At 42.0% G+C, this 27,725-nt stretch overlaps 1 protein-coding gene across 2 annotated transcripts; it reads left to right on the top strand.

The window, feature by feature from the left end:
- Positions 1-10,340: 10,340 nt before the first annotated feature.
- TP53INP1 (tumor protein p53 inducible nuclear protein 1) lies at positions 10,341-26,895 on the top strand. Of its 2 annotated transcripts, none has more exons than XM_032223168.1 (4): positions 10,341-12,347; positions 21,307-21,601; positions 23,598-24,009; positions 25,380-26,895. In XM_032223168.1, the coding sequence occupies exons 2-4, from the start codon at positions 21,487-21,489 to the stop codon at positions 25,630-25,632; spliced, it is 780 nt and encodes a 259-aa protein (XP_032079059.1). In that variant the 5' UTR covers positions 10,341-12,347; positions 21,307-21,486; the 3' UTR covers positions 25,633-26,895. The 2 variants fall into 2 exon arrangements, with proteins under 2 accessions (XP_032079059.1, XP_032079057.1); XM_032223166.1 differs by lacking the exon at positions 10,341-12,347 and adding an exon at positions 16,170-16,332.
- Positions 26,896-27,725: the final 830 nt, after the last annotated feature.

Below are 27,725 nucleotides of genomic sequence, written 5' to 3'. Positions count from 1 at the left end.
CTTTTTTGCTCAAAATACACTTTTCCAAATCTTACACAAGTAGTCCTCGACTTACAACAGTTTGTTTAGCGACCGTTCAGAGTTACGGCAGCACTGAAAAATGTGACTTATGATTGTATTTCATAGTTATGACCTTTGCAGCATCCCCACATGATCAAAATTAGGATGCTTGTAAACTGGTTTATATTTATGACCTTTGCTGTGTCCCAGGATCACGTGATCACCTTTTCCGAACTTCTGACAAGCAAAGTCAAGGGGGAAGCCTGGTTCACTTAACAACCAGGTTAGCAATAGCAATAGCAGTTAGACTTATATACCACTTCATAGGGCTTTCAGCCCTCTCTAAGCGGTTTACAGAGTCAGCATATTGCCCCCAACAATCTGGGTCCTCATTTTACCCACCTCGGAAGGATGGAAGGCTGAGTCAACCTTGAGCCGGTGAGATTTGAACAGCCGAACTGCTGAACTGCAGTCAGCTGAAGTAGCCTGCAGTGCTGCACTCTAACCACTGCGCCACCTCGGCTCTAACTTATCAACCACAATGATTCACTTAACAACTGTGGGAAGAAAAGTCGTAAATGGGACGAAAGTCACTTAACAAATGTGTCACTTAATAACAGAAATTTTAAGCACAGTTGTGGCCGTAAGTCAAGGATGACCTCTGCATACTTGCTGGAGGGAGTAGAGCTTGCCTCATTCAGCTTGCTTCTTGCCGTATCTTTTATATTCTCTTTTAAATATAACAATCGGAACTATGCATAGCATTCCATGCATGTTCAAACTATATAAGGAAATTTTCTCATCACAGAAATGGCCGCATCTACAAAAAAAAAAAAAAATCCTGCATTTTCATATCTGCCACTGTGTGGAATTTCTTCATCTAAATGTCCGCTAATATCGTCCAAACTCTGGCATCCAGTGGAGCAGCCTTCTCCAGGAGGCTGGATGTAGATGCCTTCTTCTACCATGTTCCTCAGATCAGATGAAAGAATTTATTTTTATTTTTGCTCCTTAGATGAATTGATCTCAGATTGCCTTTTAGTCTTTATGTGATGGTTTTCAAACATTACTGATGCTTGGGTTTAATGGGCATTTAAAAAAAAAAAACCCTGTCTACCGGGCAGGTGAAAAGTTTTAATTTCTGGCCAGATTCTGATCAAAGATCAAAGGTTTTTTTTCTATCTATCTAAGGTTGGACCTAAGAAAGAGTTTAGAATGAAAATGATCATAGGGATTGTTCATGGTGCCTGCAACAGTACAGTTTCCTCAACTTAGTACGTAGAGAACAGCTAAATCAGGCTTGTCAAACTGGATTTCTTCAAGGGCTGGCAGGGGTGGAGGGGAGGGGAGCGGGGTGGGGGGAGAGACGGGACAGATGCCTCCTGCAGCACTCTGATGGCCAAAAACAGCTCACATAAAGGCTACACACGCCCCTCCCCGTGGCCCATTTTGGCTGGCAGAGGCACCACAGGCCAGTCCTTGGATATTTCCAGGTTGGTCCCGCGGGCCAGAATTAAGCATCTTGCGGGCCGGATTTGGCCTGTGGGGCTTGAGTTTGACACTCCTGAGCTAAATGGAGATAGCCTTGCCAGAGTCTTATGCAGCTATGTTTGAGAAGTAAAAAAAGATTGTTCAATAAAGGAGAGATGAAAAATATTTCCCACAAAAACCTCAAGTCAATATTAAATCCAACAAGTAATTTGTATTCTGGGAAAAGTGAGGGGAAGACACAGTTTGCACAATAACACTCAGCCATAGCTAAAGAAAAAAATTACACTCATCATGAACTCTACATGTTCATTTCCAGTTATACAAGTTCATTCTACAAGGCCTGGCCACATTCATTCACAGTGTTTACATGAGTATTACCAGATCTGGGCTGCAAAAATCCAGAAGGCTAAGAGCAATGAGTTAACTGTTATCTTGCTGTCTATTGGTCATCTAGATTTTTGCATCTTGGATTTGGTAGCCCTTATATTACATTCTTCCCCTTTCCCTTCGTTACACAAATAATCATTGCATCCACTTTCCTTTCTTGATTGGTTAATTCATGTTTTACTTCTCTTGACATTCCAAGCTGTGATTTTTCTATGTGCCATGGCCATAAATACAAACTACTCAGTGTAGTTATGGTCGACTGGGGCTGTCAAACAACACTTTTTAGTAAGAAAAGAAAGGAGTAGATTATGTAACCAATCTTACTTATGCCACATGGAGGATTTTCAGAGAACAGTAAAGTCATACAATTGACCACAGAAACCAGGTTTCAAATTGCTTCTGGTGTATTGGCTAATACAGGTAGTCCTCAACTTACAACCACAATTGAGCCCAACATTTCTGTTGTTAAGTGAGACATCTGTTAAGGGAGTTTTGGCCCATTTTATGACCTTTCTTGTCTCCATTGTTAAGTGAATCACTGCAGTTGGTAAGTTAGTATCCCCTTGGTTAAGGGAATCTGGATTCCCAATTGATTTTGCTGTTTCAGAAGGTCGCAAAAGGTGATCATGTGACTTTGGGACATAGCAATGTTCATAAATATGAACCAGTTGCTATGCGTCTGAATTTTGCTCACATGATCATTGGGAAGCTGTAAAGTGTGAAAAACAGTGATAAGTCACTTTTTTCAGAGTTTTGAAAAGTCACTAAATGAACTGTTGTAAGTCAAGGACTACCTGTATGTGCACAAAAAAACCCAGGACAAATTTATGACCTTACTTATGCTATTCTATGGAAGCAGGAAACTCTAACCTAACCTTACTCTAACCTAAAGACTAACTTGCCATTTGATTTACTTTTGCCAAATCCCATCAACTAGTAAGAATATGCAACAGATTGATAGGATAAGGAAATAAATGTTACCACTCATTTAGTTTTTTTTTTAAACATGGCTTTTGTGTTAGCCATACCTACTTACTGAAACATGTGCCCAATCTAGTCATCCTGACATATGGTTGTGCATAAATGATCTATGGGTACGCCATGTTTTCACAGCCTTGCTTCACTAGACAACTGGGAAATGGGTATTTTCACAGCTTTACTCCATAGCAACACAAATATGTGGTTATTATGATTATGGGAGGGTGGGAGGAGAGTTTGCTTCTCCTTAAGTGAAAAAGGCTGTGACCTGTGCTGCTGAAATGAAACATAGCTGCAACAGAAGGGAGTCAGAGGTTACTACCATTTCCCCCCCAAATAAGACAGGTTCTGATTTTCTTTTGACTCCTCCCCCCCCAAAATAAGCACTTGGCCTTATTTTAGGGGAGGTCTTATTATTTTTGAAGTGCAGGAGGTGGCGAGCGTGGTCAACTCATGGCTGCTGCTGTGTTGCAATATTTTCAGGGAGGGATTATTTTGGGGGGAGGGCTTATTTTAGCGCATGCATTCAAAAGACCAAATGGGCTTATTATCCAGGGAGGTCTTATTTTCAGGGAAACAGGGCATAATCCGTTCTCTTCCATCAGAGGATAGAATTCTGTTGCCATCCATGAACTACATGCTAACTGGGAATTCTGGCTGCTGCAGCACTACATATTAAATTGACATTATTAGTATTAGAACTGTGGTTGGTTTTACAGGTAGTCCTCGACTTACAACCACAACTGAGCCCAAAGGCAGTTCAGTGAGTTTTGTCCCATTTTATGACTTTTTGCCACAATTGTTAAGCAAATCGATACAGTTTGTTAAGTGAATCTGGCTTTTCTCGTTGATTTTGCTTATCAAATGTTGCTTGGGAAGGTTTTAAATGCCCCAAGAAAATGCAACCAAAAATGCTAGTTGCTAAGTGCTGAATTTTCATCATGCGGCCACAGGGATGGTGCCATGGTCATAAGTGTGAAAAGTAATCAAAAGTCACTTTTTTCAGTGTTGTTGTAACTTCAAATGGTCACTAAGCAAATGGCTGTTATGACGAGGACAACCTGTATTGGTAGCCTCACATTGCAATGGACAAGGACACACATTCAATTTCGCAGCTACTAAGATTGTTGGCTGTGTAGGTACAAAGATAGCCAGGGAAATGATTGAAGCCTGGGAAACAGGCCCCTTGTCAATTAACAGGAGTCCTGATTTACCACCAGCTTATGAAGTACTTAGGAGACAAGGAAACAACGGCCAATCGCCAGCCCTCAACATACCAATCAACCAATAGGAAGGCATCACATAAATATAACTCTCAGAATAGCTCAAAGCATATATTCCATGAGAGAGTTGTTCTCTGAAGATGGGCTCCAGCATGAGTCTGAAAGCTCGGAAGAATAAATCTCTTGTCCAGGTGACTGACCTAGATTTGATTTCTCAACTATGTGAATTCTCTAAAAGAGAACTTTCTCAGAACCCATTCCAAACTGCGGTTGTCAGGATTTTTAAAGAGAAACAGTAAATGTTAAGCTGACATGAAACTAATACAGGCTTGTGGTATAGGTATAGTAGTAGTTGATGTGTAACCAATGAGAATCAAACTCATTTTTATTGCACAGTGAAACTAATGCATCAAAAAGGCCTAACATGACCTAAGACCCAGGGTGCTCTCCTCTGGAATAAACCACCTCTGAAAAGATAGTCCTTCATTATTATTTTTTACTATTGACTGAAAGACCAAATACTTTCCTGAATAGGCATCTCTATGCCCCTGTATGACCTGTTCTTGCATGCTTCTTTGCTTTTCCTTCTGCCTCTGGAGACATTTTATCAGAACTTACTGGATACTTCTCTTGAATAAGGTGCAGAGCATACCTTACTAAGCATTTCAGCTTGGCTTTAGTAGACACTTGCTACATGGGTGGGTTGCTCCCGGCATTACTACCAGTTCGGTGCGCACATGCGCATTTGCACAAAATTAGGTCTGTGCATGTGCAAAATGTTTAAAAAGGGAAAAAATTAAATTTGTGCAATCACAATTGTTCTGCATATGCACAGAATCAAAAATCAAGATGGCGGCCCCATGGGAGAACTGGTTCGGGGGCATGGCAAGCCTGGGTCACTGCCGGTTGCAGCGACCCAGGTCGCCAAATCATTACTGGTTCGGCCCACCTCTGACTTGCTAGTAGATATTACTACTTAAACCAGAATTCATCTGCATTAGAAATTTTGCTTTAAAACAGCAAAGTAATCTTTTGACTTACAATCACAACTGGGATCAGAATTTCAGTCACTAAGAAATGCGCCCATAAAGCAAGACATCATGTGACCATATCACTTAGTGATTGCAATCTCGACAATCTCTGTTGCCATGGCTAAGCGTATTGTTAGCTGAGGCTCCACCCCCTCCAAGCCAATCAGGATTTGGTTCCCTCCCCCCAGCCCTGAGCCTCATTAAAATAAGGAACCGCCTAAAACTCCTTCCATCCATTTTATCTTTCCCATTTCTGCCTTTTTGGCTGTTCAGCACCCTGCCTTGGGGTGGGGGGTGGAGCGGCATGCAGCCCCAGAACTGCCCAATTGTTTGTCACATTATGGGAATCCATAGCCAGCCCAACACAGTCACAGTCAGCCTAGCCATCCTACATTCCCCTGCATGCATTTCACGATCTACACAGCACCTATTATGCACCGCTAAGCACTTGAAATTCTGCTTTGGTTTGAAATATCTAATAAAAAGGAGAGGAATTTGTCTTCGCTCTTATTAGGCTTAGCAATTCACATTTTGCCCACTAATGTAAGAGCATGAATCAATTAAGTAGCTGTCAGTAGCAATTCATTTGATTTTCAACATTTATACATTCCATAAATACTTTATTTAACTCAGTCGTTCCCAACCCTTAGCACTCGGCTCTAGCAAGCAGTCAGCAACGCTACTTCTGTTCAGTGCAGTGGGAGGGCCCCTGATTGGGGAAGATTACTATAAATCAGTAATAATGAAATACGACAATTTCCACAATTCCTTGCATTGGCCATGCTGGCCTGAGCTAGTGGGGCTTTTAAAATAGCTGGTAAGTGTAAGGTTTCCTAGCTCTATTCCTCTACTCCAAACTCAAGGCCTGGGGGGATGTATGCGGCCCACAGGGTGCTTAGACCTGGCCCGTAGGGCCGCCCTGGAAACAGTGAAGGACTGGCTCGCAGTGCCTCTGCCAGCAAAATCTAAGCTTGGGAGGGCCGCCTGCAGCCCTTTAGCTCTTCACTGGCAGAGGATCACAGGAGCCATCGCAGCCAAAAATGGAGCTTGAGAACCCGTTTTCTCTGGCAGAGCGTTCAGGCTGCCACAGGTGCCATCAACATGAATGACATCAAACTGACCACGCCCAGCCTGGCTACATCCCCCACCCACCCCCGAGGTAAAACACAACTCTGATGTGGCCCCCAATGAAATCAAGTTCAACACCCCTGCTCTATTCTAATCAAACTGTTTTAATAGTACAAAATGGCATTGTTTAGCTCAGAGATTTAAGATTTTTCTGGACTGAATGGAAGGGGGGGAAGGTTGCTTTAATTTTTCCTTCTCTTATTGAAGAAATCTCCTCTTCAGTTTGTCTCAGACTGACATTCTTAACAAGGCTTATTCAGCAAAAGGATCATGATAATCAGGGAAGAGAGGAAGATTTATGTTTACAAAGGGCTGCAATCAAGGCCTCTATGAATCCTGTGAAGCAAAGTTTATCGTCATGCTGCAAATTTGGTATTTTCAAGAGTCTCTCTGGATGCAGTTCAGAATCAAATAAGGTGAAGGCAAAGCAGGTGTTAACTACGTATTTCATTCTTTCATCACAACTCTGCTGTATTATACTTGGTGTCTGAAACACTGTGATTATGGACAATGCAAAATATTAGGGAGTAACTGAAATGTATATATCTATAACAATGACTTTGCTGTTTTTGAATACTATGTGGATTGAGCCCTTTAATGGTTCTTTAGCAGGATTATTACAATAGCCGCAAGCAATTATTCAAGAAAGATGTACTAAATGGACACTGAATTGTCATTGGCTGAAGATGTTCCTTTTTTTTTTGTTATTCTATCAACAAAGAGACACTGTGTGCATTTTTGTCTTTGGCTCTAATACTAACCTGTTGCAACCTGAGTACAAGCAGGATCAAGTCAGGTTAGACCGTAGAATGGAGTCTACCATGGTATTCTAGACCTGGAGGCAAGAAATAGAAAATTTTAAAATCCTGGAAGAAAGCAGTTGCAAAATATTTTAATACAGCTGCAATCACCATTGATGAGTTTATGTAAACAATAGGAGTTGACTCAACTTGATTGAGCCTTTATCTTGTTGGAAGAAATATCCATCTGGTTCAGTTCCAAGTGGGGAGAAAGACGCTGGAAACATGGAGGCTGATTGGAAAGATGATTTATTGATGAACAGGACCACATGGGTTTGAGGTCCTGGGCAGCTGACCACATGGAGTGGAGAATGAGAGGTATGTATACCCTCTATTGGGTCTTGCCCCTGAGCTTCCTGTTCCTGTGCAAGCCATGTATTCTATTAGTTGTCAGACTCCCAGGGGGTTATGCAAGGGTCATAGCTAACTTTTTAAGTTGCCTGAATTAAGTTTGATTGAAGCCAGGACTCTCTGAGATGATGTAATGAGGAAGCTTGTGTCCTGAAAGGGTGTTGGGCCATTCCTATTGTGTCTTAATGGCTTTCCTGGTTTGAATCTTGAGTGAGGGCTGATCCTACCATTCTACCTAATTCTTCCTTTGTTCAAAATATCCTGTGTTGAATGGATTACAAAATCTGTATTTCTAAAAGCTGGCCTCCACTTAGTATTTGCTTGGGGGCAAGGAACTGTGGCTCTGAGTTTCTGTTTCTTTTAAGATTTCTATTTCTCTTTTTGGGGATGTATAATATTCTGCCTTTTTAAATATTTCTCAAAGTATTTCATTCTTCTAGGAGAGGGGTGGGTGCCAACTTTCTACAATCTTACCAAACTATATTGAATGGCTTGATCTCAACAAATAGGATAAATGTTTTTAAAATCGGATTTGCCAGCAATCCTATTACAAACTCCCTTACTCATTACAATCAGAATTCAATCAGGAGAGGCTCAGCACAGGTAGCAACTTCCCCAAAAGAATTGAGATAAATTGTAAATCGCCCCCAAAAGATGCTTTCAACAACATGTCTCCTTATCTCTTTGCACATTGACCAGATTTGTGAGATTGCTACAGCTGATAATGTTCTGGCAAAGCAAGGACATTTTTGAATTGCAAAGTCCTTCTCTGTAACAATGTGTGCTCATACAGGACATGCTGTCCTTTGAGAGATTTGGGCTCCCTTAAAGGCCAGTGAAATTTAGGCATCAGCACACAAGAAGGTGGGGGATGAGGATAAGTACAGTGACCATGCCTCTTCCATTTAAATTGGAAGAATGGGGTGGGGAAAGCATCAACAGAGAAAGTTTTTCACCAGTATGCATTGTTTGGACAGAGGGCAGAGATAACATCTTTTTCTTACCATTGAAGGCTATTCTTGGTCACTCTCAAGACAACCACATAACTGTTTTTGATTGCTGGCCCAGTCCATCTAACCAATAAATTCCATCTGCATAAATTAAATAACTTGATTTTAAGTGTCATCTGTCTGTCTGTTATTTGCAAGACCATTTCCAAACTCTTATTTTTTTCCAGAAGACTTTTGATACCAACTACAAAGATTTTAATACTATAAATTCCCTCCTTTGAGTTCTTCTAACCAAAACTGATATCTGTTTCTTTGTTCAGTATTTCAGATTAGGGAATGTTGGAAGAAATGTCCTTCTGAGTTCAGTTCCGAGTGGGGAAAGAAAGAGACACTGGAAACATGGAGGCTGCTTAGAAAGATGGTTTAATGGTGAACAGGATCACATGGCTTGAGCTCCTGAACAGAAAAGGTGACCAAGGTGGGGGCTATTAAGAGTGAGTCTGTTTCCTGCCTAAAAACATGTTCCTCCATTTCTGATCCAGGGAAATATAATATTCTGCCTTTTCAATATTTCCCTGGGTATTTTATTTTTCTAGGAGAGGGGTGGGTTTTAACTTCCTACAGGAAAACTCCTGGGCGTTCCCTCTATATTTTCCTTGATTTCACCAGGCAAAATCTGATTTATGAGTATTTTGACTTGCCTTGCTATTTACAATTGCTACCAACTCAGGGATACAGGAATGCCTCCAGGCTGGAACTGAGCTATAATATGCCCAATCTACAGAAAAAGGGGCCTCCAATGAATGCTGCCAACTGTAGACTATAAATTTATTGTTCAATACAGGAAACTGTGTCCAGATTTCTAAATAATAAATTAACATCATTTCTGGGGGGGGGAAAGATCATTAGTCACAAAAGCCCAAACTGCCTTCAGGAAATGGCACTCTGGATCTCTGTCTGGGTATCTCACATTGCAGGAAAATATTCCAGTTACCCAGTAGAGGAACTGCTACCTTAATGGGCCTGAGGGCTATATTTGACTTCCCCTAAATCCAAAGTCTGGCAAAAGCTCAACAAAATGCTATTGACAAGAGATTAGTCCTTCTAATCTCGGCACAAAGACAGAGAGCTCTGTACAAAAATAGTTAATTGCAAATAAGATGTTGTAATGATGGTGATCTTAGAAACATTATCCCTGTGAATGAGGATACATGTCAGGGCTGCATTTTAACCTCAATTCTATTTAACATCTATCTCAATGATCTGCCAGCATTTCTAAACTGCACCAAAAGCCACTTCCCTTCCCTTGGTTGTAGAAGACCATGCTTAATGCTACATGCTGGTAATATAGTTTTACCCTTTCATTCAAGATTGAGACTCAAATACCTTCTAAGCCTTTTTGGATTATGGGAAGCAAAACTCCCTTGAAATATATTGGGGCAAATCTAAAATCCTAATTTTTTCAAGAGGAAACGTAAATGTCTGTCTGTCTTAACATTTATATGGCTGGCCATTTCACACAAGGGACTCTGGGCACTGTACCACAATCAATAAGAACAACAAATATATAAAAACCGTCATTATAAAATCAATTATTACAAATGAAAATTTACTATAACCAAGCAGGCTTTAGGCATCGTGGCTTGTTCTTTCACCAATTCTCTCTTCTGGTCAACCTATTGTTGGAAATGTCCATCTGGGTTCAGTTCCAAGTGGGAAGAAAGATATTGGAAACATGGAGACTGCTTGGAAAGATGGTTTTTAATGGTAGACAGGACCACATGATTTGAGGTCCTGGGGGTAAAGGGAAGAGATGCTGAGAATGCCCTAGTTTTATGCCCTCTCTGGGCTTTTGAATTTGAGCTTGTATTCTGATTGGTTGTCAGACTCCCATGGAGCCATGCAGGGCAACTCTGTAGGCTGTCCTGAGACCCAGGCTAGGTTGAGCCTTGCTGGATGATGTAATCTTCCCAAGTGCCATGTGGTGAGATGGGTAGAGGGCTTTGGACAATTCCTACTATGGCTCTGTCTGAAGGAGATAGATCTTAGTTATGTAGAATAGACTGGCTCAAACCTTAATGGCCCACTGACAAAGATGAGGGGTGTGTGAGTTTCTGCCTCTCTTTTAGGGGAAATATTCTTCCCTTTTAATATTTCCTAAAATATTTCATTTTTCTAGGGGAGGGGTGGGTGCTGACTACCTACTCTACCATTTTCCTAAAGTGAGAAGCCACCTTTTCTGCACTTCTGCATTTCTTCTGTTCAAAGATAAATACTACATTCCAGTTGCAATTCAAACTTCTAATGCTAAACCCACACCTCCTATCCTGGGCTTCTGTGTAGATAAATATAATATCTCAAGAGCTCTGTATTATTCAGTTGTATTTTAAAAAAAACGCAGCACTGCACAGCTGTGTCCCAAATGATATAGCCCTTTTAAAGTCAGAACAAAGGCCACTGAAAGTCAGGGCGTATCGAACTGCAATTATTCTTTCAAGGACTAATAGCGCCTGCTGGTATTTGTGCACAAGCAGAAGGAAAGGACAGTGCAAAACAAAAGCATTATAATATTCACATACAGATTTACAAGCCTTCCCACATTTGCACTTATGAAATTATTAAACTTATGTTAAACCATTTAACATAAATTATGCCCTCTACCTAAGGAGATCAATTAAAGCTTAATATAAAACCAAGAAACAGAGGATTAAAAAACAGGTAGTCAAATGTCAGAGTGATGTTAAATGATCTAATCACAGGTTGTTAAAATGTTCATAACCCCAACTAGCTATTGAAAGAGAACAAGGAAGAGGCAGTCTTATCTATCTCAGAAAGGAAGTCAGTGATTAAGATGATCATATCAAAGAGACTCTTCTTGAGTGCCCAAGTCTTTTAAGAAACAATGTTGTGATACAACTGAGCCTCCAATGGTAGCATAAATTATGTACGCTTAAAGAGATGTTCCTTTAAGGGTTGAGGTTTTGTTAATTAAAAGGATTGTGCATTGTACTGTATTCAACTTGGATATGATTTGACTCTGGCCAGCTCACAGCATAAAAAACAAATTGCAATTTGAAATTCAGATAAAATAAACAATGGATAAAATGGTGAATCCAGCTAACAGGAACATATATTTATTCTACAAGGGTCTTTAGTATTCCTAGCCTAAAATCTGGAAGAAGAGCCAGGTCTTTAAGGCCCACTGGAATGCTATCATCTGGTTGTCTGGAAGATCCTTATTTCAGAGGGCACTAAAGTCTGGTTGGATGGCACTGTTTGTTCAAACAAATCTAGAAAATGCCAATCTGTCAGATCAAACTGCCAGGGCTGTATCACAGGAGACAGGTAGCTCCTCAGTAACCAGGCCCTATGCCATATAGGACTTTATAAGCCATAATCACCACCTTGAGTCATAATCAGTGCAGCTCACCAAGCATGGATGTCACATCCCAATTGTTGTCCATTCCTCTGTGTTCTGGCTCAGTTGAAGATTCCAGGTGGTCTTCAAGGGCAACCCCATTTAGAGTATACAGTAGTAATTAAGTTGTGAGGTGTGTAGACTCCTCCTTTGTGGAGTACCATAGACTAAACTGTCTTTCCCCTCCTACATGAAACTGCTGGGTGAGATCATTTGCCAGTATGGACTTCAGTATCAACAGTATGATGACGATACCCAATTATATTTGGAGCCCAAGCAGGCCAAGCGAGGCTGTTGTGGTCCTTTCCTAATGCCTGGAGGCTCTGCAGGTTTTGAGGAAGAGCAGCCATCTCTGATTCAATCCTAGAAGACTGAGTGGCTATGGATGTGCCATGTAGTTCTGTGGATATTCTACTTGTAACCATGGACAAGGTAACCTTGGAGGAAGGAAGAGAACTACTATAAAATGGTATCGTAATTCCAAACCCCTGAAGCCAACACAGAAAGATACTGTAGTTGCTGGAATGAAAGCTGCTGAGAGTTCAAGGAACACAAAGATGGGTGCATCTACTCTTTTTGGCTCACCACAGGTAATCTAGCATGTTGAAGACTGTTTCTGTATTAAATCCACTTACTGAAATGGGTCCAGAAAATCTGTTATCATTAACTGCAGATTGCCCACCTTCTCAACAACTTCCCTAAAAATTGAAGTTTGGAGACAGGATGAGAGTTATCAAAAACCACGCGCCCAAGGATGGTCTCTTCAGGAGAAGTTGCACCAACAACCCCCTTCTTCGAAGAGGCTGTCACTACAGGATGAACCCTGTTGGGGCAATATATGCTGACTCTGTAAACCGCTTAGAGAGGGCGGAAAGCCCTATGAAGCGGTATATAAGTCTAACTGCTATAACCCAAATGCAGGTCATCTCCCAGGGCATTTTCACAATCTTGGAGGGGCCTGGGTTCAGGAAACAATTACCGTATTTTTCCGTATATAAGACACACTTTTCCCCCCAAAAAAGAGGGTGAAAATCTGGGTGCGTCTTATACACTGTATATAGCATTTGTTGCCTCCTGAAACTCCGCCCCCTTTGCAAAAATGGCCGTGCATAACCTTTAGGAGGCTTCCAGAATGCTCCTGGGGGCTGGGGAGGGCAAAAATGAGCAAAAAACAGGCCATTTTTGCTTGTTTTTGCCCTCCCAACTCCCAGGAGCACTCTACAAGCCTCCTAAAGGCTATGCCTGCCCTTTTTTTTGACAAAAAACAAGCCAGTTTTCATGAAAAACAGGGCGTTTTGGGGAAGTCTGTAGAGGGCAAAAACTTTTTTAAAAAAAAATTGCCTCTTCAAAATCTTGGTATGTCTTACACTCCGATGTGTCTCATACCCTCAAAAATACAGTAGTTCAACTGATAGCACATAGAGCCATGTCTACATCCTCAGGAGTCATTGGTGCAAATATATATTGAAGAATAATTTTAGAAAAGAAAAACCCTAAATTTTTTCCTATTCAGGACAAAAGACTTTACAACCATAACCTTACAGACTGCAAAAATAAATATTGTTAGTTAATTCTTCAAGCTAAACTAATGGATTTGATAATATATATTAGATTTATATCTTATCTTTCCTCCATGAACTCAAGATAATGTACACCCTCCTCCATTTTTCTTCTTAACAAAAAACCTTTGAGGTCGGTTGATCTGGGAGTTATGACTGGCCTAAAGTCACTCAGTGTTTCCATGATTAGGATAAGTTTATACCTGGGTCTTCGTTATTTTAATCCATCCAGTAATTTAACCACTACACCACACTGATAAAAACACAACACCAACAATCTAGACATAAGGTGTAAAATTCTGTCCACATCCTGGATGCCAATTAAGCAAAGGTGTTTTTATTTTTTTTAAAATAATTTTTATTGAATGTTTTAATCTTTAAAAACAGTAAAGACATGACAAGAAAAACAAAACACAGAACATACATAACAATATACAGTAATTTCACAGCTTTCTATATCGGCTTTCCTGCTTAGCTTTTATAGTTCTCCCTTCTGCATTGCCTTCCTGTTGCTTTCATGTAAGAAAAGGTGTTTTTATATTACTTATTGCTGTGCTCATTTAGATCTATCTGTAGATCTTATATGTAGATCTACCCATCTAATTTATCTCTCAGCCTATGATATAAACCTAACTACTAAATTATAAATGTCTACATTACTAATATAACTATTCTCCACCTTGGTTAAACAGATGGTATCTATTATAATTTGCTGTATATGGACTGCTTGGTTCAAATTCCACTTTTATATTTCTGGGGAAACACATGCTAGCCTAGGTGCTTGTCATAATCAGCCTGGGTAACTAGGGTTCATAAAGTTCATAGTAAGGCAGGTGCCTCTATTGGGTGGGGAGTGGGTTAAAGTCCCCAATAGAAAGTCAACCAAAAATCCAGAATAGAAGTTATGGTCCTCTTTTTTGTATGCCACATGTACAATGAATATTTTAAAAAGCCAATATTTTGATGGCACTCTTGCGGCTATCTTGCCTTTTTTTTTTTTTTAGTCTCATCTGTATGTACCCGAGTTGCAAAGGTCAGCCAAAGCTGGCTGTTTTGGACTCAAATTTTCTTCATACTTTGCTTATAGCAGGTTTCCCTTGTGCCACAGCAAATCAGAACCAATCTCTATTATAGCTTACTATATAACAGTGATGGCTAACCTTTTTTGCCATCACCTGCCAAAGTGGGGGGAGCGTGGGGGAGGTCATGTACACACGTGCCCACACACATAATTCTATGCGCCCTGCCCTGATACATGTGTGTGAGACCCCTGCCCTCCCCCCCGCTTTTGGCACGCGATGGCATGGTGGTCCCGTTTTTCACCCTCCCCGGGCTTCAGACCCTATCTAGGAGCCTGGGGAGGGCAAAAACGGCCTATTCCCACCCCCTGAGAGGTTCATCAGAGGCCGAAAACAGCCTGTTTCCCAACTTCTGGTGGGCCCAGAATAGCAATAGCAATAGCAGTTAGACTTATATACCGCTTCACAGGGCTTTCAGCCCTCTCTAAGCGGTTTACAGAGTCAGCATATTGCCCCCCCAGTCTGGGTCCTCATTTCACCCACCTCGGAAGGATGGAACCCTGAGTCCACCTTGAGCCGGTGAGATTTGAACTGCCGAACTGCAGATAGCAGTCAGCTGAAGTGGCCTGCAGTACTGCACTCTAACCACTGCGCCACCTCGCAGGCCCGAGAATCAGCTGGCCGGTGCATGCATAAGCGCCAGAGCTGAACTTGTGTGCCCAGTTCGCCATCACTGCTATATAATGAAGATACATTGTTGACATACATATTTAGTATTTACAAATTATTTTTTGTGTATGAATCAAGGGTACTGTGCACCTCTGAATTGTACTTAAAACTGCAAATTAGTGAAATTATTCAAAGCCAATATATCTGATCTCTAAATATTTTATTTTCTAGAGTTTGCTGCCAAACTCTTTAAAACCAACTTACATAGTGGGTTAGTGGTGTAAATCAGTGTTTCTCAACCTCAGCAGTTTATGTCTAGAGTCCAACTCCCAGAATTCCCTAGTAAGCATGTTGGCGGGAGGATTCTGGGAGTTGAAGTCCATAATTATCTTAAAAGCTAGCTGTTGAATTCCACAGGAATTATGTTGCTGGCAATTATAAAAACAGTGTATGGATTTGTCATTAGTAGGATATACAGGTGGGATCTCCCCCACCCCCACCCTGAGATATTGGCACCTTCTTAAGCCAAGACCAGAATTTCCTTATTCCCATCTGGTGGCCAAGCTCAGAATATCCCTGTGAGAATTAGGGAGATAAAAGTTTGTTCTGTGTGGGAGAGCCTGAGAATTGAAGAGATAAAAACTTAAGAATTACTTTGAGAAAAGCTTCTCCATGCCCAGATGTTTACTCAACCTCAGAACAGCTGGAACATTTCCAGCCTATCACTGTCCTTTTTTTTCTTCCTTCTTCCTTTCTTCTCTTATGCTGTATTTTTCCACCCGTCCGTCGCTTCTTCCTTCTCGCCACTTTTTCATCCCTTTGTCCCTCTCTCTCTCTCCCCATTCCCCTCCTCCCAAATTGCCCTCTTTTCTTCTACCTCCTTCAACTTCTCCCTACTTCGTCCTCCACAACTCCTTTTGTTGTTCGGGCTTTGCAACCTCTCGGAACTTGCTTCGATTCCGCAGCGAAGGGCCAGGATCACGTGCGTTAGTGACAGCCTGTCTCGGCGCGGCCCCGAACACCGCGAGGCTCACATTGGTGCACAGCCGAAGCCGCTGTCCATCCCTCTCCCCCCCCCCCCCGCTTTCTCACACGCAGAGAGATACATACACACTCAGCACAGGATGGGATGGGAAAGTGGGGGGAGCCGGGGCGGGGCCAGGGACGGCCCCTGCCGATCAGCTGTTCGCTGGATTCTATAACAACAAAAGACTCAGCCGGGAGCCGAGACGGGCCGACGCAACAGGGAGCCTCGAAGGAACGGAGGGGACCGCCGCCCTGCCACCTACCTCAGCCGCCGCCGTCCAGCCACGACGTTCGCAAGGACGGTGAGTGATGCCGCCGTGGCAGCCCTTTGCACCCGGCTGAGCGAATGGGTGGCTGGATGGGTGGCCAAAGCGACCTAAGGGCGCGCGATCTGCCCGGGCATATCCCGCCTGGACGGATCGGTCACGCCCGGAGGCGATATAAAGATCCGAACCGGGGGGGCGAGGAGGATCTCATTGCCGCCGCCGCCTTTAGGTGGGGCGGGCTGATCGACTTCCATCCTTCCGTGTTACCTCTCCCCCCCCCCCCATCTTCTGCAAAGCTGTAAACAAGCGGACCGTGGCGAGGCGAAGAAGTAACGCCGCAATAACAAAAGTAGTTCCTCTTCTATTCCCCCCCGCCTCCAAAATCGCTCTTCTCCTTCCAAAAGCCGCGTCCCGAGGAAACCCACTTGGCGGCTTTTGCCCCAGGCTCGACCAGCCTTAGCTAACGCGGCTCAGCGCAACCACTTGTGGCGCAGGTCTCGCCGACTCAGCGCCGCGCGTCCTTTCTGCTCGCGTTTCCTCGGAGGGAAGACGCCAGGCAGGTCGGCCAGTCTCAGCGCCCATCGGAGAGAGGCGATTCAGACGGCTGTTCAAATGCAGAGTCCGCTATTCGACTGCCCTTCCGATAGGTGATTTCCATGGGGCTCCCCGGAAGAAGGCGAAGGGATTTCAGAGACTCTTTTTAAGGATGGCCATTTAGATTCGGGGGAGGAGAGGGAACTTCCTACCTGATTTTACCTAGTTTTACATTTCTCTCTTAACTGTATGTGGTCTCGAGTGGCATTTTGGGTGGGTGTTTAGGGGCTACCCGGACCTAAAACCCGGGAATTAGAGGAGTTGAGATTATTGGAGGTGGATTTGCCGTTAAGTAACGTGCGCGCAGATTCAGTGGGAGAGCGATTGCAACGTGCTTTATTCTGCATTTATTATGCCCAACGTTAAATCCTACTTCTCCCCAAAACGGATCGGCGATTTGCTTATCCAGGTTCACTTTCGGAGTATTGAATTCTGCTTGTTCTCGCGGAATGGTTGGCTGCGGCTATGAAACTTTGAAATAATAATAATAACCCAAGGGAGAAAGAAAGAAAAACGTGGTATCACTCCAAACTGAGTTTGGGGCGCCTGCGCCAAGACTTGGCGGCCGGGAAAGGACTCCCTTTTCAACTCTCGAGAAATCCAAGCGGAGGTCAGCATCCCATTTAGCGAGGGTTCCGGGGCGAATACTCCCCAAATGCCCCTTTTTAAGTTATCCGCCTGTTGCGACCCTCGGAGTAACGCAGCTCCTTGGGCTGAAGTGCCACCCAAAAGCCGGGCAACGCGGCGGGATTCTGCCTGGTGGTGGCGGGCCTCGATCCTCCCATTGTAAAGCTTCACATTCTTCACTTTCTCTGCCTTAGTTTGCAACCTGCCGCGGGAGTTGCTCTCACGTTTCGCCGCCTCCTGGCGAGATGGAAGAGGAGGAGCGGGAAGTGCTTGGTCCCGCCCAAGGGGCTGGAGAAGTGTCGGGTTGCCCTCTTCCTTTGCATATCCTGTTTTGCTTAAAAAGAAGCGAGAAGTGGCCTTTTCTTTAGCCCTTTCTTTCTTCCTTGCTTAACTACTTCGGGGCACTTTCTTGGCGCTCTGGTGTGACTAACCCTCCCCGGAGCAGCCAGGCGGCGCCGCTGCCAGGGAGGAGTTAGCTGGTGAACAAAACAAATCGAACAAAACAAATCGGATACCCTGACTCTCTTCCCTTTCTTGTCAGGGAAATGCGACCAGTCAATCAGTCTGTCTTCCTCTCTCTGTTCCTCCCTCCCTTCTTCTCTCCCCCAAGTCCTCTCAACTACGACAGTTCATTTAGTGACCATTACAACCACACTAAAAACAGTGATTTACCGCCGTTATTCACACTGTAGGTACCCTTGAGGTATCCCCATAGTCACATGATCAAAATTAGGATGCTTGGCAACTGACTCAATATTTATGACAGTTGCAATGTCCTGGGGTCATGTATTTTATTAATTATCCATTTAAAATTTCTGTCTCCCTCACAGGGAAGAATAGAATGAATTTGACTCCTTTTTATGTTGGTACTGAAAGAGTGGTTGAAGCTCCATCTCAAGTAAGAGAGGAGTAGTAAAACATATAATGTGTCAGGCTTCCAAATAGCATCCAAAGTTAAATCAGAGGCCTTTGGCGGCCTTCTGACAAGCAAAGCCAATGGAGAAGTCGCCTTCGCTGAAGAGCCATGTGATTAACTTAACAACTGCAGGGATTCACTTAGCAACTGTGGCACGAAATATTTCACTTAGCAACAAGAATGTTGGGCTCAATTGTGGTCATAAGTCGAGGACTATAAGTCAGATATCTGAGCAGGGGCAGGTTTTTTTTGTGGGGGTGAGGTGGGAGTCATACTGTAAGGAATAAATTCCTAAAATGCACACAGGCAGGCTGTCATTTCCTTGTGTTCAGTACTACAAACCCCATTTTGTGGAGTCCTTGGTGCTCTCTCAACTTGGTGGTTTTCTTGAGGATGTTTCATTACCCAGCTTGCTATCAGTGCTCTGAGGAAGTTAGCTAATTGAGAAATGAAGCATCTGCAAGAAAACAACCCAGTTTAGAAAGCACCAAGGACTCCACAGTTCAGCACTGAGCTACAACTACTCTCTTATTGAAACCCCACTTTCCCTGACTGCAAACTGAATTTGAAAACTATTCAGAGCCTTTTTAAATTTATGAGCATCTAAAGGCAACTTGCTGGCTATTGTGAAAGAAAATGCTGAACTAGGGTGGGTTGGTGTCTGATCCAGAGAGTTGTTTTTGAGAGACTTATGGGTAGATAGACATTGGAAACTTCTCCAGTTTTTTTTATAGATGAGTATATTTCCTGCTCTGTTTTGTTTCTGTCTGGAATAAGGGTGGGTGGGGGAAATCCCTATTGTTGGATTGACCTTTGAAATTATGTTTAACCAGTAACATTTACCGTCTTGAATGAAAAGCATGACTCTATAAGATTATCCCAAAGGGCTAACCATATTTTAGACGGGCCTCCTCCTTATGTGAGGTTTTGAGAACTTCTTCCATTGTTTCTTTAGAAAAGAGTCTTAGTGCAACACTTCCTGGTGTTGGGAGAGACAACACACGCACACACACACACACACACACACACACGTCCAATTTAAAGAGTAAGCAGCAGTAAAGGTAGTGTGTCCGAGATTGTTCTAAGCAGCAAATGTATTGTTATGAAATAGTACAACAGATCATTTTGATTCTTTGGTGAGAAGCGAATCATTTTCCCACCCACCTCCACCCCTTTATGTTTCAAAAGTATTTTTGTACAGACGCCTCCAATATTGGGCAACTGTTCTGTTTGTTTATTTTCACTGCCGGCATGGCTAAATCCAATTTATGTAATCTGATGCAATCTCAGACATCCATGAACATGAACTTCTCAGATTTTAATCAGCGCTGATGATTGGATGGAGGAAAAAAAACTCCTTTAGAGCATTACATTTGTATTCAGGAGAAGACGGGGTTGGATTGGAATGGTTTTAGCTATATAAGGAGTTTCAGATTTATGTATTTTTTCCTATGAAAATAACTATTTTAAATAATCTTTCTACGGTAAACCATGTCTTATGTGGTATGCTTGATTTGCTGTTTGGACAAGCTCTAAATACAATAATATAAATCTACCGCAACTCTCTATGCCTTACCCTGTTGCAGATATGCAAGGCAAGAAAACTGAAGGATCATGGTCAATGGTTTCTGGAGAACACTAAAATTTACTGTAAATCTTTTTCAGTGCTGAGCCACCTGCTGGAAGCAGTGATATGGTCAAAGAGCAAAAGTGTGCTCTGAAAAACAAAGGGGTTTTTAAATATCCCTGCAGTATATTTAAAGAAATGATCAAAGACAAAAAAAAAGCATAAAGTTTGAGGATTTGGAATAGATTCCAAAACACAAAATTTTTGTTTCGTAAGGTCAGAAGAAAAGGAGATCAGGAATATCTTCACACTTTGTATTAAACCATAATTACCTTAATGCTGGCTTGTTTAATAAATCATAGTTGGCTGGGTCCATACAGCTTTTGAAGCTATCAGTGGAAGATTGTTGATTATTTTCTTTTTTTATTTTTGTTTCCTTTTTTTAGGGGGAATGCTTGGGGGGAAATAAAGTAATAAATCCACATTGCTAGAAATTAATGATTTTTGGTGCTGAGGTTTAATGATAGTCACAGCATTCATTAAAAATTATAAAATCGAATGCAATCCATGAAATACCCTCAGAGTCTGGACTAAGCCAACACCAAATAGTTCTCATTAGGCTTAGTATAGTTGTGTGACTAACATGGGTGTTTTAGATGAATGAACTTCCAAGATCCAGATTCCTCAGCCAGAGTGGCTACTGCTGAGAATTCTAGGAAATGACCGATGCATTTTTGGAGCCAACCAAATTGGGGAATTCAATATGCAAGGCGGCCAACATGGGAAAGGAGATATCTGACAACATTAATACATTGCTGATGGCAAAAGGAGAGGTCTCCTTTTCTACGATGCTCCGTGGAAGTCCTGTAGAACCACAGGTGGCAGACTTCTAATTTTATGAGAGCTCCAAAAACCACAAAACAGATCCAGGGAACTTTGTTGAGTCTGTGACACCTTCCAAACTGGTACCCTGGTTTTAACTCTCAGAATTCTTCAACAGGCTTGCCTGGTTATATACCATACCATGGTAAATACAACATATACAACACTATCATGGGCAATGGTGTATTAAAACTGGGGTGAGATTTGCCACTTTCAGGTAGGTCAAGAATATATAACACACATACACACATACACGTATGTGTGTTGGTTATACATGGTTACGTATACATACAAACAAACAATCTCAGTGAGGTAAGCATATATCAGGTATGCTCAAGCAGGTTTAATTGAATGCAGATGCATGATGTGTTTTGTGCTTGCACAGAGCATTAAAGTTATGCCTTTCTTATTGTCTTCTCTGCAGGTTTTTGTAGCAACTGTTTACAAACCATGCCTCTCCTCATCCAGTGCCTCAGCTGATAAAAGTTTTTATGCACTTTAATCTTCTACCTGCACCCTTAAACTTTGGCTGGTACGCTGTGGAGTGGTACCTCATCCTGTGGGCGCAAACAAGTGCTAGCCAGAGTCTTGTTTTGTCTTAGTAATGTTCCAGAGGCTGAATAATATGTTCGTGGGAGAACTCAGTGATTTGCCCAGCCAAGAACCAGAGTTCAGTGAGAAAGAAGAAGAAGAAGAGTGGATTCTGGTAGACTTTATCGGTAAGATATCTTTGAAACAGAATTGTCTAAATCAGTGTTTCTCAACCTTGGCAACTTTAAGTCCTGTGGACTTCAACTCTCAGAATTCCCCAGCCAGCGAGAGCTGGCTGGGGGATTCTGGGAATTGAAGTCCACAGGACTTAAAGTCGCCAAGGTTGAGAAACACTGGTCTAAATGGCTGTTCTGATCGAGGCTTCCCAAGAACATGAAGCAAACTCCTGGTCCTGACAAAAACCCCTTTTATTAATTGACTGCGAATTCTGCTCATTCACATACAGCAAACTCTTTCAAGGGAGGATTTACAGTCACAGACCTTATGTGGCGTAGAGAGCTGCCAGGCCGATATCTGCAAAACTTGGCAAGGAGTCTCTGAGAGTCACAAACCAATTAATCGGACTAATTGTCTCCTGCCCTCCTCCCCTTTTGCTCCTCTTTTATTTCCTCTGGGAAGGACCATTCATCGTCCACCTGTGGCTGTACTCCCAATTCAATCCCTGTTCTTTATTTGTTCCCTTAGTCTGGCAACTCTGCACATGCACACACTGGGAACAGGCTCCAGCTGTTCGTCTGCCTCACTGATATCTGATTCCGAAGGCATCTGATAACTGGCATACAGCTCTGCCCCCCTCTCTGCCTCTGACACAGAGCCTTCATCAGAGTCTCCCAGACTCCAGGACTGGCCCATGTTCCTCCCCAACCTCCTCACTGTCTGAAACTGCTGCCAGCTCTTCTGGCTGCTGGTGGGCCATAACAATGGCAAATTTTAAACCAATACGTTCTTTATATCCAGCCAATATAGCAGGCTAACACATGGATGATGTGAGGAAGAAAATAATATAACTTCAAGCTGCTTAGCCCACCTTTTCAGAACTAGCATAATTTCATTGTGCTTCAACAATTGATTATAGCAGAAGACTGGCCATTCCTCATTCTTGCTTCTCCCTGTTCCAGTTTGCTCAGTTATTGTTGAACAAAAGGATAAATTCTCAAGGGCTGCTTTTTCCTGCTTGGTAGCAGATTGATAGGCAAAAAGGCCAAAGCAATCCTAGAGGTCATGTTGGCTGAAGTTGATAAGGGTAAAGGGACAACTTGGAGATGGGTACTGCATGCTTTTGGTTCAAATGTTTACATTGGTGTGAAAATCCTTATCCATAGTAGGAGATAATATCCATGTACCTTCCTCAGCTACAGGAAATGGAATTTTCAACCCCCATAAGTACTGAAACTAAGTTAGTGTGATTCCTGCTTTTTTCTAGCTGCATACATACATATAAAATGTAAGATATAGGTATTAACATAATTAATTGCCAGTTTACTCTCTGGGTATTATGTTTAATTTGATGGAATGTATTATAATATATAGTACTTAACATGAACTGCTTGATTATTTTTGATATTGAAAAGCAATATATAAATTCTGTAAACAATTTATATGTTGTTCCTATAAATAAATCTTCCTTAACTAGGCCCTCTATATGAGTTGAGATATATGTTGTCAACTTATCTAGAGGTCCCTGGCTACTAGAAGGCTAACTCTAGAACAGGGGTGTCAAACTCAGTTTCATTAAGGGCCACATCAGGGTTGTGTTTGACCTTGGAGGGTTAGGGTCACTCATGTTGGGGGCACCTGTGGTGGCCTGACTGCTCTGCCAGCGAAAACTGGCTCCCAATCTCCCTTTTCAGCTGCAACAGCTTCCTACAACGCTCTGCCAGCAAAAACGGAGCTCGGGAGGGTTACCCTTGCAAGCTCCTGCAACCCACTGCTAGCAAAAATGGAGCTCAAGAGGGCTGAAGGCAGCGAGTTCTCTTTTCACAGAGGCACTGCTGGCAGGTTTTTTGCTATTTCCAGGGCGGCCCCACGGGCCAGATCTAAGCATCCTACGGGCCAGATTTGGCCCACGGGCCTTGAGTTTGATACCTCTGCTTTAGAATATCCAATCTCCAGCTACTTTGATCAGCTCTTGTATTTCTCAAAGACTGTTGTAATTCCTGATAGATTCCTGTTCAAACTTCTCTACGGTTGATGAAGACGAGGAGGAGGAGGAAGTGGATGACATCTGCAAACCACCTCCTGATGACCACTCACCCATCTTCTCTTGTCTGCCTGATTCCTTGGACTGCTTGGCAGATGCCAGTGAATCCTGCTTCATCCAATTAGACTCGTGCTCCATGGAAGAAAGCTGGTTCATCACTCCCCCTCCATGTTTTACAGCACGTGGTTTAACCACTCTCAAAGTAGAAACCAGCCCACTGGAAAACCTGCTCATTGAACATCCCAGCATGTCTGTATATGCAATCCATAATACCTGTCACAACCTCAACAAGAACAATTGTGATGAAAAAGAAGAACAGGAGGAAGAGGAGGAGGAGGAGGAGGAAGTGGAGCCCCATGATGAAAGCAATCATAGGTATGTTCTCTATTCTTTGATTCAGGCAACATATAGACATGCTAGCAACCAAGTGAAAAAAAATGGGAAAATTATATTAACACAGCACTGAAAATTATTGAGTGGTGTGAATGAGCAGAATGCTTTTCTCCTTGCTCCCCCCCACTCTGCCCCTTCATCACTGTCCTTCATTTATCCTCTTCTTTGAGCTTCTTTGTATGGTATCAATGCCTTTGTCATTGCTTGCTTGTAAACAACTAAACAGGAGCGAGCGGGAAAAGCATTGAAGACAGATAGACAAGAAAATACCAGGAACTGGAGGCGAGTCCCCTGTTGAGATGTGGCCTTGGTGATACCTTTTTGTCATCAAAACTGCTTCTGTTGTAAAATGGTTTTACACACATTAAGTGGAATTCATATATCTCAGTAGGGTGAGACAGCTGTACAAGTTAACATTTGGAGGAGGAAGAAGGAAAGGGAAGGGGCAGTGGTTGGATAAAAGATTCACGCATGCACACGCATATGAATCAAGAATTTCTTAATATCCTCTGTATAGAGAGGAAGCATTGGCTGTTACTTGAAGCCCTGTTAATCACCTCAATCTTCCACTCCCTTTCTTCAGCCTGTTCCTATAGAAAATGGGCAGTTGGCCATGCATCCAAAGGCTTTCTTTAACTTCCTTTAGGAAAAGAAGTACAGCATCTTCGTATCCCTTTGGGGAAAATGCTGTTCACTTCATTTCAGTGAGACTAGTTGGTTGGATTTGCACACACTTTGACCCTTGGTTAAATTAAAGAGGACTTATGGTATTAACCCAGGTTAACTGCACATGCTTGCACTGTGAGCCATTAAGTAACTACAGATAGACCTTGACTTACAACCGCTCACTTAGCAACCATTCTAAGTTATGATGGACCTTCCTGGGGCTACTTACAACTGGAATCAAAGTTTTGATGGCCAATCCCCCTTCCCCCAGGGTCCAGTCACATTACTGCACTTCAGGCACTAAGCAATCAGCTTACATTTATGGCTGTTTGCAATGTTCTGCAGCCATGTGACTTTTTTTTTCAAATATCACACTTTTGGTTTTTTGCAAAACTAGGCCATAGCAAACAGTTGGTTTGCTTAACAACATCACAAAAAAAGTCATAAAATCAGTTTGGTCATATGGGCGATCCAATTTATGGCTATCGCAAGTTATGACCATGATGGCTTTGTTATGGCCAGAATTCAAGAACTACCTGGTTGGGCTCACATATTTGCAAATTGGAATGTGATCGCCTAGTTTATGATTCGTTGTGTCGTGTATTATTGTGGCTACCTATGAAAACTCTCTGCCATGGGCTCTATAGGCTGTGCTATCAGTTCCATCCTTGTGCTTGGAATTTTAGATCTGAAGTCCAAAACAAAATGGACCAACACGTCCAATGCTACATTGCTGCACTTGCTGCCCACTCAACGTTTCTTGAACAAAGTACCAAGAGTTTTCGTCCTTCCCAGTGGATAAAAGAGTTCAGCGAAAGACAATCCCTGAACAGAAATTCCCTCCGTCGCCAAAATCTCACCAGGGATCCCTACACGCGGCAACTCAAGAGCAGCGGATTTTTTGTTCACCAGCCTTGCCAGCGTCAGTATAATTACTGAGAGTGTTTTGCATTTTTCTCCCCAGAAATAATATTTGTTAACTATTGTGAGACAATGAAGGTGAGAACTGTCTTAGGATGCTCATGAGTTGTTTTTTACACAATCACTGGAGTGTTACAATTCAGTTGAAAACCACTTTGATTTCAGTGTCACAAAATGCCTTTTCAATGTTTTGTTTGTAGCAGGTAAAACATATGCAGTATGTGTAGTAATGTGTGTGTGATTGTGCCTCTCTGCCTCCCTATGTCAGACTTTATAAATTTTATTAGGTATGGATGGGTTTGTTTGTTTTTTATATTAGTATTTACAGCCAAGTTATAAGGCCTCTTTCAGCCATCTTGTAGTTACAGAATTTCTCAGGGTCACCCATACACTTTCAATGATCTGTGTATACGGTAGATTGTCTTTTAAAATATTAACATGACCATCAAAATACAGGTGGCCTGAATGGCATTATATTCCTAATATGGAATTTATTTTCTATGTAGCAGTAGAAGGAAGGCAAAGAGGGAAAAATGTGTAATCTAATATCTTTCTATGTAGCTTTCAAAATCTCTGGTTTAGTATGGTTTACCAGTTTCCTGTGCAATGGAGGTATTTTGTAGAATGTAATAGACCTACAAATGAAGATCAGTGCAAACCAGGTTTTGAGTATGTGTTTCAGTCATCCTATTGTATAATTAACTTATGGAAATTGTGGTCCAATATATCTAGTACCCAGTTTGGGAAAGACTACTTTGAAGAATGGGAGTAAACTTTTCATAAAAAGCAGTGATAAGCCATGTGGGGGAAAATCCAAAATCTATTATTTTATAATAGTTTAAAGACCATTGAAATTTAACCCAACATTTTCTAGAACTCTCAATCAGGCAAGAAACTACTAAAATGGAAAAGGGAGGAAGTAAAAAAGTTCCAAAATTAGGTCAGATATCTCAAGTTTCAGACTTACAGTTTGAAGTCCGTCCCTAAATGACAATATATTGAGTGTAGATTCACTATTATTGGTTTTATTGGTTTCAGGTTACACCTGATTTCCATAGACAAAGGAAATGGTATGAAAATACAAAGATTATCCCCAGATAAAATGAAACATTCCTTCTTATTGTCAACAAAGCTAGAGAGTAATTTTTCTTGGATGCATTGGTCTAAAGTCAATTATGCAAAACAATGCAACATTACTTAGTGACTATTTTATAACAGAACATTTACCGTATTTTTCAGAGTATAAGTCACACCAGAGTACAAGGCACAGCAAGGTTTTGAAGAAGCAAATTAAAAAAAGTTTTTGCACTTTGCAAACCTCCCAAAAACAGCCCGTTTTTTTTTGCAAAAATGGGCCCATTTTTTAAAAAAAGGGCACGGATAGCCTTTGAGAGGCTTATAGAGTGCTCCTCGGAGCTGGGTGGGGCAAAAGTGAGCAAAAAACGGCATGTTTTTCGCTCATTTCTGCCCTCCCCAGCCCGCAGAAGCACTCTGGAAGCCTCCTACAGCTATGTAGAAGGTGAAGGGGTGGAGTTTTGGGAGGCAGAAAATGCTGTATTCAGACGCACCCAGTTTTTCAGCCTCTTTTTTGAGGGAAAAAGGTGCATCTTATATTCTGAAAAATACAGTAATCAAAGGTTCTTGAAACTTGTTGAGGTTAATAGGGCTGAAATGCATAACTCTTCTGGTTTGTTTGAATCATTGCCCACCGTGGGTGTTGCATTTTTCAAAATCCTCTTTTGTTTAAATGTGAGACATATAATGCTTTTTCTTCAGGTTTTATTAATTGAGGTCAGGCGAAAAGCTGCACTCTCAATTTTGAACTGATTTATAAGCATGATCTGCCACATTCCAGTCTATTAGATTCAATCTACACCAGATAGATGGAAGTTATATTTGTTTTTTTAAGGAACTGCAATTCACAGCTGCCTTCTCAAAACACATTACAGGAATATAATTTATAAAAGGAATGGATAATTGCTGAAGTAGAAATATGAAATTCCTCTGGCTGTTGTTTCCCTGGCAACCCAAATTTGTCACTGTAATTGTGTATTCCTCACAACTAACTTTTCCTTGATATTCTAAAAAAAAAGATTCATGCTTTTATACAG

The sequence above is a fragment of the Thamnophis elegans genome, chromosome 8, assembly GCF_009769535.1.
Source record: "Thamnophis elegans isolate rThaEle1 chromosome 8, rThaEle1.pri, whole genome shotgun sequence".
Taxonomy (NCBI): domain Eukaryota; kingdom Metazoa; phylum Chordata; class Lepidosauria; order Squamata; family Colubridae; genus Thamnophis; species Thamnophis elegans.
Note: the sequence above shows the minus strand (reverse complement) of the source record. Positions and strands in the feature narration are given on the sequence as shown.

What these genes read in the sequence shown, in the direction of transcription:
- TP53INP1 (XM_032223168.1), top strand. Translation starts at nt 21,487, where the DNA reads ATGTTCCAGAGGCTGAATAATATGTTCGTGGGAGAACTCAGTGATTTG. An exon ending in GATTCTGGTAGACTTTATCG is followed by an intron (nt 21,602 to 23,597) that starts GTAAGATATCTT and finishes AATTCCTGATAG; the next exon opens with ATTCCTGTTCAAACTTCTCT. An exon ending in CATGATGAAAGCAATCATAG is followed by an intron (nt 24,010 to 25,379) that starts GTATGTTCTCTA and finishes TTGGAATTTTAG; the next exon opens with ATCTGAAGTCCAAAACAAAA.